The 11,912-nt window shown below is 36.9% G+C and overlaps 1 protein-coding gene across 2 annotated transcripts; it reads left to right on the top strand.

Annotated features, from left to right (window-relative positions):
* Positions 1 to 1,813: 1,813 nt before the first annotated feature.
* On the top strand, positions 1,814 to 11,392 carry LOC120555410 (ephrin-B2a-like). Of its 2 annotated transcripts, none has more exons than XM_039794088.1 (5): positions 1,814 to 2,172; positions 3,033 to 3,316; positions 4,541 to 4,621; positions 6,716 to 6,832; positions 8,840 to 11,392. In XM_039794088.1, exons 1-5 carry the CDS (start codon positions 2,066 to 2,068, stop codon positions 9,229 to 9,231), a joined length of 981 nt encoding a protein of 326 aa, XP_039650022.1. In that variant the 5' UTR covers positions 1,814 to 2,065; the 3' UTR covers positions 9,232 to 11,392. The 2 variants fall into 2 exon arrangements, with proteins under 2 accessions (XP_039650022.1, XP_039650021.1); XM_039794087.1 differs by having other exon boundaries at positions 1,815 to 2,172; positions 4,529 to 4,621.
* Positions 11,393 to 11,912: the final 520 nt, after the last annotated feature.

Genomic DNA, 11,912 nt, shown 5'->3' on the forward strand with positions numbered 1-11,912 from the left:
ATGTGACAATAAATGCATTGTCACAACTGTTTGTGTTTTTTTTTATTAACTCATGAAAAGCTTGATGTTTTGAAGATATATGGCATTCACAATATGATATTTTACATCAGTTGTATTCTGAGTTGAAGTGGCTTTTGATTCAGATTGTGTAATAGATCACAAGTCCCCCTCTTTTGGGCTTAATTTACCTATTGTGAATAAATTGGCTCCACCAGAGATAACTGTGTCTGCAACTGCAGCAATAAGAAACAAAGAAGCAAAATCAACAAAAAACTAAATCTCAATCACAGTTTAACAAGTTCATAATCCTTCACCGTTACACCAGGAACATTTAGAGATTTGTTTTGATTACATTCACTTTGTTTCATATTGGATATATTCTCTTTTTTTTACTGTATGCCTTTTGCTTTTGATTTGTTAAGAAATGCTTCAGACAAAAGGTGGATGGGTGGTACTGGTCCACTGACTGAATTTGTGTTGTGTTTGGAATCTGCCTTGTAAATGGTGCTCTGCTGAAACCAGACACTAAAATCAAAGACTAACGTCTGAAGTTTGTTTTAGTCTGACCTGTATAATTTTGTGTTATGTGAGAAAACATCTCTGCTTCTGCTCTCTTCTGTGCTGTCCATGTCAACAAAAACCCAAGGGTTTAAATGAATTAATACATATAAAAGATGTTGCCAGCACTTTGAACACACCTGCAGCTAGTCAGTTCCCGACAGAGACATTTCTGTGCAGTTCAGCCGTCATTTTCATATTGTGACGGAAGCCCTGCAATCTTTTAAACCACTTTGTCATTAGTTCAGTGTGATGAAAATGAGGGGATTTACAGCGATGGCTCCTTAAATGTAGAATATACAGGATTTTGAAGAAAATCCAATCATCCCAACCCATCCATCCACTAATGATTTGAACTATGTTGATACACAAAATCATAACAATAAAATATCAAGTTTCGGATACAGTGTGGTCAAATGGTTGTTTTTTTTTATTTGAGGAATTTATTCAATGTGTAGAGGTAGATGGACATTTGTATAACCTGATATCATTCAAGTCTGTGTATTCTGGGTAGAGTAGGTTCATTTAAGGTGATCAATGAGTCAAAGCTGATCTTTCTGTTCGTCACCACATCAACAGGGGAGACCACAAAGTGAACACCAATCAAATCTGTGCTCTTGTGTCCTGAACTTCCTCATTTTGTTACTTCACTGAGAAGAACGTAAAAAAAAAAAGTCTCTGCTGTGTGTTTATTTAGATGTCAGCTGACTTTGTAGATGTAGACAATACGCAAACACATGTTGCAGGTCAAGCCATGTAGCTTGAAACAATATGTAAAACATATATTATTAAAAGCCACTCTGATGACATTATCATGGGAAAAGTCATTTATCAAACAGGTTTCCAGATGCACAAAAAACTCATAGCCTACTGTACACAAATCACAGCTTCCCCCACTAAACATTCCCATCATAAGCAGTCAGTCAAGTTATTTTTTATTTTATATAAATCATGTATATGCCTCTTTAATTCAGATGAAAAAAAAACTTTTATCAAGACAAAAACTGTGTAACTGTAAACAAAATCGTCATGAAAGAAGGAAAAAAAAAGTTGTAATAGATTTGTTTTCTTTATAATTTATTTGTAAAAGGTGTTTGAGAGGTTAAAATCAACCTCCATTTCCACCAAAGAAATTCGGCGTTTGTATTGATCTTGATATATTGTTATCTCTTAGTATCTTAATGTGAAGAAAAACTGTGCCAACCAGCCCCGGTCTCCCCTACGCATGAGCCAGTGTATGGGCGGACCGGTCTGTCAGCTGATGACTGAAATACTCCACACAGTCTCCGTCCTCAATACATGGATTTCGTCACACGAATGATTTTCTAGCCAATTACGCACAATGTGGAAAATCTCATGCAGGAGGAAGACTCGCAACTTCATGGGATTTCACTCAGGAATGTGTCCTCTGCGCGCACTTGGAGACATGCAGAGGCAACACGTTCTAGCCTGGTTCCACTCTGTTTTATGATACCGAGCCGCGGTGGACCTGCGATTTATTCCTGTGATGGGGAGAATCCCATGGAGCTGCGGCGCCGTGATCCTGCTGGCCATCATTAGCTCATGTCGTGCTGTCACTCTGGAGTCCGTCCACTGGAGCAGCTCCAATGCAAAGTAAGAAAGATGCTGCAACTTTCTGCTGCTGCTTTGGCCTTGTAGGGTGACCTAAGTGATGTTTTGATATGGCTGTAATGGCTGTAGAGCAACAACGATTAGTCCGTTAATTACAGAATATTTCCATAGTCGATTCATCGTTTTAATTCATTTTTTAAATGCCAAACATTTTGTGGTGCCAGCTTCTCAAATGTGAGGGTTCATATCATTGTACATTGAATAGGGCTGCAACTAACAATTCTTTTCATGATCCATTAATGTGCTGATTATGTTCTCGATTAATTGATTCATGTTACAATGTCACTATTTCCTGAAGTGCAATATGTTGTCTTCAAATTACCTATTTTGTTTGACAAAAACTCCCTAACCCAAATATATTCAGTTTACTGTCACATGTAGGACAAAGAAAAGCAACAAAGCCTCACAACTGAGAAGCTAAGACGAGAGGATTGTTTGAATTTTTGCTTTTAAAAAAAATAAATTAATCAATTATCAAAAGAGTTTCAGATTCGTTTTCTGTCGATCAAGTAATCGATTAATCGCCTAATCGTTTCAGCTTTAAGAAGTAATATCTTTGGGGTTTTGCCCTGCCCCTAAAACAAAACATTTGAAGACGTCACCTTGGGCTGTTTTTGCATTTTCCCTATTTTTATTTTTTAATTTTTTTATGCCAGGAGGTTTTACAGCATATCTGCAAAATGTTGTTGAAAACCTCACACGCTTCTGTTGGTTAGACATTTTTTATTCTTTTTTTGGGATTGATCATAAAACGTCACGGTTCAAACAAAGAACGTGACAATGATGCTTCACTCTGCATCGTGTTACATTTCATCTTTTAAAACCTCTTGTCTCGCACGCAGATTTAGTCCAGGTCTGGGCCTGGTCCTGTATCCTCAGATCGGGGACAAGATGGACATTGTGTGTCCCCGGGCAGATGCTTCCACGGGGGGAAAGGAGGAGTTTTACCGAGTGTACCTGGTCTCCAGGAGTCAGATGGAGAGCTGCACCATCGACAAGACAGACACGCCCCTGCTGAACTGTGACAAGCCTCACCAGGACGTAAAGTTCACGTTCAAGTTCCAGGAGTTCAGCCCCAACCTGTGGGGTCTGGAGTTCCTCAAGGGGAGGGACTATTATATCACCTGTGAGTCATTGTGTGCAACTCAACAGCTCATGCTCAGCTCAGACACGATAATGGAGTCACCCGTGTTTGTCTCAGTTCATGTTATCAGTAGAACAGAAACCCAAGCTGCGTGTTCCTACAGGTGGATTGGAATCAATGCAAGCAACTGTTTCATTTTTCTCGTGGGAGAAGAGCAAGCAATCATTCTTGGCTCCCTCTCAATGTGTCAGTTTGTGTGAGAATCAAAAAAATGTGGCCTCGTTATTCGGCCGCTGTCGGTTAAACCAGCATCTTAGTGGCAAGTGATGCATGAGAGAGAGAGCAAGTCTGACCATGTAGCCTCATCCACCACGCCACGCTCTGACAGCACACTTCGCTCTGGCAGGCCAGTGTGATTCCAAGGGCTTACATGCCCCAAATCACACAAGGCTTTTACAGCATCAGGCAGATTTGATGGGAGCTTTCATGGCAACGTGCCTTGTAGACTGTGAGATGTTGTTATCTGACCTAAATGCTGCTAACAAGTCTATGGGTGTGTGTGTGTGTGTGTGTGTGTGTGTGCGTGCATGTGTGAGAGTGACGGGGTGAACAAGAGTTCTTAGTGTGTGTGTTTGTGTATGAATATATTTAGTAGCCTTTATTGCTGTGTTAGTTCAGGTGAAAATGTATTTATTAATATTGTCCACCACATATTTTGCATCTAGAGCTGAAACAATGATTTAGTTCGGCCACTATTTTGATAATGTATAAACAGTTTAAGTCATTAGACATGGAAAAAATGCTAAGCATTTTCCGGTTCCAGCTTCTTAAATATTAGCAGCTTTTGATATTCTTATGCGATAACAAACAAATACTTATCTTTTGAATTTGGATTGTTGATCAGACAAAACAAGCAATATTAAGACGTCTCTTCGGGCTCCGGTTTTCTGACATTAACAATGAATTCATTATTGGTGCAGTGGTGTTTTTACATGTGTGATTAGCTATATACTGTATGTTACATCACAGTGTGTCTGCATTCTCTTGCCAATGTGATGCAAACGTTTTGAAAAATTATTTTGGCAACTGACTTTACTGTCTGCAAGAAAATCATAATGGAACTACGCATTACCTGATATTGTATTATGATGATTACATTAAATATAAAATGTTAAACAATGCTTAACAATATTTGCCTCCTGTCTCTCTCTCTCTCTCTCTCTCTCTCTCTCTCTCTCTCTCTGTGTATGTCAGCCACCTCTGCAGGCTCTCTGCAGGGTCTGGATAATACTAATGGAGGGGTGTGTAGAACCAAAGCCATGAAGCTGGTGCTCAGAGTCGGCCAAAGTAAGTCCTGTATGTGTGTGCCAGCATGTGTGTAAAGCTGAGTGTGTGAATGAAAGAGAGACAAAAATATCTGACAGACAAGAACAATAACAATTGTCAAACTTCTGGTTATTATATGTGCGATGCAATAATGTCACCGCCTCTCTGGAGTTATTAAGTTGTCAGATAATCGTGATCATCTAGTCATTCTCTTAAAGAGAGATTGTCATCACGAATTATCTCAAATCCTTAATTCAAACCGCTGGCAGCTTAAGGCCATCAGTATTATCCAGCATGCGATCACTCGGACTGGCTGTGGCAGTCAATAATCTTTTCTTTCCCTGTATTAACATCTGAATAGCCAAGTGTCCGTTTTTTAAAATCATTTTATGCTCTTATTACATACATTAAAATTTAATAAAGCAGATTCTGAACATATTGCACTGCCATTACTTTAAATGTCCTAAAGATAAATCACTCTGTAATACAACATCCACACAGAAACATATTAGTTTTTTTTTATTTCTTTAACTTTCACTAGGACTTTTTTCAACATTCTATATGACTTTTTATCACTTTTTTTCGACATACTATACATACAGTATTATTGTGGTGTAATTTGTCATTTTATTAGGCAGGTAATCCTATAAATGAAGAAACAAGCATTTATAGTTGTATTTTGGTGCATTATTGGGCGGCACAGAATCAGATAGATTAAACAGATGCTGTGTGTTGCTAAAAACTTTAAAAGCTAAGTCATTTAAAGCCCCAAAATGTACTTTTTTGACCTCAGAAATGCAAAGTATTATTCATATAAATTATTCAAGAATCCGAGATGAAAAATAAGCATTTTGTGTGTTTCTCAAATGATCTTAACTGGAAACATGAGGCTGTTTTCCTGCTGTGTTTACAAACTGCTCCTGATGTAAACAAACCTTTTAACAGCAACAGAAAACATTAATAACTCAGATTTAGCTGTAATCTCGTGTTAATCTAAAAAAAAAAAATCTATTCATATTTCTCCAGTTTCCAGTCTTGTATTTGGTTGTCACAACCCTTCTGTTTAGATTTGGATTTATGGATTGTACATTTTAAAACTGAAAATCTAATCCTGTAGTTATTTTAAACATTCATGTTAAAATGTGAAGTGAGTCAAATTTAATTAATGCCGATGATGAATGACATACAGAAATGTTGATTAATGTGTGTTGTCCTCATAAATCAATACATTAAATTAAATGAGTAAAAAAGAAAAAGATCCTGAATGAAATCTTCAGAGAAAGAAACTCATCCGTAGTTCCCTTAAAGGCCAAAGTATTGTGCGTCTACTACTTTTCTTGGTTGTGTTTGTTTGGGAAACTGCTCAGTGTCATTTGCACACATTAGAAAATGTGAACCAATGGTGTTAAATGAATTCTTCAGTGATTTGTAAAATGTTGTTTGTGCTTCTTTTTTTGCAGGCATATTTTAATTCAAACTGCCATCTTACTCCACTTAAAAAAGGGACTCAGCAATTTTAGTATTGCACTTCCATAAAGCTGAGGGACTTGTGAGAGACTTAAAAATAGTGGTGTAAGAAGTATTTAGATACCTAAAAGTAGAAAAAAAGCAATGTGAAAATGCTCCATTACAAGTTAAAATCCTGCATGAAATACCTTTAGTAAAAGTACAGAAGTATTATCAGCAAAATGCAAACTCAAAGTGACATTAGATTGTCAATGCTGATGCATCAATATGTAAGCAGCATTCTACTGTTGTAGCTGTTTTTGTTGCTACTTTATGTAGTTTGTTTAGTCCTATAGGCCCCTACAAAGGGGTACTACGAGATACAAGGTTGTAAGATAAATAAAAAAAAAAAAAAAAAATTTCCTTAACAAAAAAAAAAAAAAAAAAAAAAAAAAAAAAAAACTGTAGAATACGTTTTTTCTGAATACTGTCGGTGCAAAATAATCATAAAAAAAACCTTCTTCTTGCAAATTACTGATTCAACAGACATCATAATAGGAACATTTTGACATGACATAACCCCACACACCACCATACAGGGGGAATTAGGAGATGTGAGATATGGTGCTAATAGTTATATGTTGTGATTTGTCTTGTTTTCATTTCCAGGCTCTTCAGATCCACCTTCAACCCTCCAGGAGTCCCCCACCAGATTCCCACCCACACAACCAAAGTCTAAGTCCAAAGACCTCCCTGCGAAAGAACAGGATATAAAAAACAAAACCGGTACGAAAGACAAAGCAAATATGTACAGGTGTACATAAAGTCTTTTGTATTTAAAATGTTCCTAAACTGGAGGGCAGGAATAATACATTAAACACAGTTTTAAAGTGATGTATGTGGGGTAAATGGTAGAGATGTTCCGATACCGATACCAGTATCGGTATCGGCTCCGATACCGCCCAAACGCTGGTATCGGTATCGGGAAGTACTGGAGTTTATGCACCGATCCGATACCACGTAATGAAGCCCTAAAGAAAATCTACGTTAAAGTAGTTTATTTATGTTCTTTTTCATTAAAACTATAAAAGAAAGTTCTGGGGCATTCCTTGTTTGCGTTTGTTCATGTTTCACAAAGAGTTTAACCTGAGCCAGACCGACAACAAAGAAAGAAATCATATCACATCCATACAGAGATAGTAGTATACAGATGTTAAAACATAATGAAATATATGACACGCTGGTATCGGATCGGTACTTGGTATCGGCCGATTACGCAGTTCAGGTATCGGAATCGGTATCGGGAAGCAAAAAAGTGGTATCGGACCATCTCTAGTAAATGGGCACCAACACACAGAAACAAGTATAGTTGTATAGTTTACAAGTGGATTTATTTAAATTCCAGCTCACAGTTGTTACTGCTTTGCTCCAGAAAGTGAAGATTTTCACCTCCCTCTCATAGCTAAGGCTTCTGTATAAATCTGCATAATGAAAAAAAGAAAAGAATGAAAAATGTATATAAATTGTACCCATGCTGATATACACTCTAAGAAATCAATCCGTAAAATAACAGAAAAGTACTTATTTTTCAGTTAAATAACTGTGTCAATAGTAAAAAAACATAATTTTTTTTTTTATTTAACAGTGTACCTACAGTAAAAAAAACACAACATTCTCTGTGAATCTTACATAAATCTGTAAAATAACAGCAAATGTACTGGCAGCTCATTACCTGGACTTTGTCCCATAATGAAAAAAGTGATATTTTCTAATTTAAGGTTTAACTACAGTAAATAAGGAAGACCATTTTTGTTAATATTACTTACAGCAATACAAATTTAACTTTTCTGTTAATTAATGGTGTACTTATAGTGGTAATACATTTCGGTAAAACATTTTAAACAAATCTGTGATGAAAAAAAGATTTTTATTAACTCATCTTTCAAAATTCCTTAAAAATACAAAGGACAAAAACATTACCCAAAGGGAAACCATATTAAGTTTAAAAACATTAACATAATTTGTCACATTACAAGTTATATCATTTTTGCGATATTCAACAACGTTATCGCACATTTTCCTCATATTGTGCAGCCTTATTGGAGACCCACTACATTTCCCTGGGACCCACACAAAGGACCTGTGGCTCTTGGGGACTCACTATACTTAAAACCCTATCAACATCCCTATCAGAACATGTGTGCATATAGTAAATATGCTTGAGAGCTTTGGTTATCTTTATGTATTGGACAGAGGCTTAGCATGTGTAACAATAACAATCTAAGCCACTAACACCCAGTTTTCATCCAACAAAAGCAGCAGTTGTATTGTAATTTAAATCATCCATAAATATAGGGATCAAAAACCATTCACTGTGTCTCAGATCTGAGCAAGTTTTTAGTATATTTTTTATATATATAGGTGTGTTCACACTGGAAAAGTGACCAAATAAAGTAGGCCTACATGCAAACCAGACAGCATGCAAACTAAACTAAACTAAATGCACTATTCTCTCACGATGCAATTCACAAAGGAAATAGGATCTGCTCTTGAGAAAAAAAACATGTTGATGTCTGTATGTGAAGTTGAATTGGCAGTGGCTTTCCAACGCTGCAGTTTGATTGACAACCAACATCACACCTATTGTTTCCTGTTTGTATGAGAAGGTAAAGTATGTTGACTACTGTATAGAATTAGAGAGGCTTTACTGTTTCCATATTGTGCTCTCTAGTTCACACTTTCATTTCAGTTTCCCCTTCCTTTTTTCTGTCTCTCCTCCGCTTCTCATGACAGACTCAGGCTCAGAAACAGGACAAACAAACCCCAGTGGCAGCGGTGGCTCTAAGCCAGGACTGTTCATGTGGGTTGTCTGTGGCGGTGTGATCCTCCTTCTGGTCATCATAATTCTGCTGGTCGTACTGTGGAGGCACCGTCCGCGTCGCTGTGTCCCAGACAGCCAGCAGTCGGCCTCCGTTTCCCTCAACACTTTGGCCGTGGCAAAGCGGGACAGCATCGGCAGCGACAACAATGGCTCGGACCGCAGCGATATTGTCTTTCCTCTGCGAGCTTCTGACAGCATGGCCTGCCGTCATTATGAGCGTGTGAGCAGCGACTACGGGCCCCCTGTGTACATAGTTCAGGAGATATCGCCCCAGAGTCCCACCAACATCTACTACAAAGTCTAATGTTTGCTGCTCTAATGCCTGTCTTTGGCTGATAATCCTAAACTAACACTTCCATTTCTTTAGTTTGCAGTGGGTGTGAAAAAAGGTCACATAAGTGATCATACATAGCCTGAGAGCTGTTGCACTGACAAATGCTGTTGAACCATTTTGTTGTCTTAATACTGTGAGAGGAACTTTATGTGTCATAATTGTGTTCAGTTTTTCTGGAAGTGGGCAGCAAATACCAGTGGTGGGATGTAGCTAAGTACATTTACTCAAGTAGCCTATTACTTATGTACAATTTTGAGGTACTTTACTTACCATTTCATGACATTTTACTTCCACTCCACTATATTGTGCTATTTACTCCACCACATTTATATGGCAGCCATACTTTGCAGATTAAGATTTTGCACACAAAACAAGTTTATGAAAGATGTTGCAACAGTATGCAACAGTAAGTACTTAAAATAAGCTCCACCTCAACCAACTATAAAATGATCAATCTAAAAACATAATATATAATAGAAAAATAGCCTAACACTCAAAGGAGTACTTTTACTTTACAATGCAGTACATTTAGCTAATAATACATACATACACAACGTATGAAGAGCTTTTAAAATATGATTCATTGGAAGAAATTAATCTACCCAACAGTATAAAGAAATTGACGAAAGATTCAATTATTTGGTTAGTTTAAGTCAGTTAAAATGAATCTGACTGTTTGTTGAAGACATTTTTCATGAAAAAAACTGTCGACCATGACGTGGTTTCAGCTTCTCCAATGTGATGACTTGCTGCTTTTCTTTGTCTTAAATGACAGTAAACTGAATCATTTTGAGGATGGACGGACAAAATGAGACGTTTGAGGACGTCACTCAGAGTTCTGGGAAATTGTGATGCATTCCTCACTATTTTCATGTGTTTTACAAACAATTAAAGGATTGAGCAAGAAAATAACCAGCAGATCTTAGATCAGTTGCAGCCCTAAAGAATAGTTCAAAAATAGCTCCACCTCAAGTGTGTATTAATGCAACTTTTCTCTGCATTGAGTTCTTTTACTTTTGATACTTCAAGTACATTTTACTGATAAATACTTACAAACTTTTTACTTAAGTAACATTTTGAATCCACACATTTTTAACTTTGATTTGTAATGGAGTATTGTTAAAGCTAATTGGTACTTTTACTTGAGTAAGTGATGTAAATACTTCCTCCACCACAGGCAAGTACTGGTTTGTTTATGTATTTTTTTTTTTTTAAGAAAATGAATTTCTCACTGCCACTGCACATGGCAGCTTCAATTGTACAGTAAATGTGTGTTTTATTTAATTTATTGATACAGCTGAAAAAAAGGATTGATGATAACCTCCAACACACAAAATCTACTGTACATTTTTCACAACTGAATTGTTTAAACCTTTTTGAAATGCTGTTCAGTGAAATCAATCTTTCTATTCCATGCTGCTTTCATTTTAATATTGTGTCACCTTCTGTTTAAACAGAATTATTACTAAACAGTGGTCAATATATAGCAAGGGGGCCATGCTTAAAAAAAAAAAATGTAATTAGGCTACTCAACATGGGAAATGTTTTGTAACTTGTGAAAGGTGTGAAAGTTTAAAAAACGGGACAACAACTTGTCAGTAGTCTCTTCATCCGTGTCTGTCTTCTCTTCCTGCTTTCCAAAACCAACAAGAGCAACAGTGAAAGTGATGGACACACAGGCTATGATATGATGAAGAAATGAGAGTTTGAATAAGAGTAGACTGCTGATAAATCACAGCTTTCCTTGTGGTTACAAAATGACTTGGCAGCACAACGCGTGCAATAGTAGCTGCACCACAATTTGCATACAGCTAGTGTTGAGACCCTTGTGGTCCCATTCAGCAATTACAGCCACTGTCTTATAGTCAAAGGACTTGTAGACATTTTCGTTGGTACATTAGCCGTGGTTGATGTGAAACTAACTTAAAACTCATATAACATAATTTTGGGTGGGTAGACGCTGCTCAGAGGAGCACGTCTCGTCCTTACTTAATGGTGCTCATGGGATAGTGACTGTCATTCTGCTGTGAACAGCACCATGATGAATTTTTCTCCATGTCTTATTAGGTTGAATGGACAAAAAAAAATGAATAATGCAAAAATACAGTTTGATTCAGTTTGTGTGAAAGTGGAAGCTTCTGGGTTATATTTTGTTTACCTCTCCAAATATGATTATTTACTGACCAGGTTCGAAAATCATGTAGGACACAAAAAGGCCTCTGATTGTTTCTTTTGCAACTTCTTCACTCATGAAGATATTAGCAGGGCCGTCTTTGCAATCAACAAATGTGTGCAATCTGCCTGTATGCTATCAAAAACATACATTTCTGTAAAACATTTTAAACAAATCTGTGATGAAAAAAAGATTTTTATTAACTCATCTTTCAAAATTCCTTAAAAATACAAAGGACAAAAACATTACCCAAAGGGAAACCATATTAAGTTTAACAACATTAACACAATTTGTCACATTACAAGTTATATCATTTTTGCGATATTCAACAACGTTATCGCACATTTTCCTCATATTGTGCAGCCTTATTGGAGACCCACTACATTTCCCTGGGACCCACACAAAGGACCTGTGGCTCTTGGGGACTCACTATACTTAAAACCCTATCAACATCCCTATCAGAACATGTGTGCATATA

The sequence above is a fragment of the Perca fluviatilis genome, chromosome 3 (assembly GCF_010015445.1).
Source record: "Perca fluviatilis chromosome 3, GENO_Pfluv_1.0, whole genome shotgun sequence".
Lineage (NCBI taxonomy): Eukaryota > Metazoa > Chordata > Actinopteri > Perciformes > Percidae > Perca > Perca fluviatilis.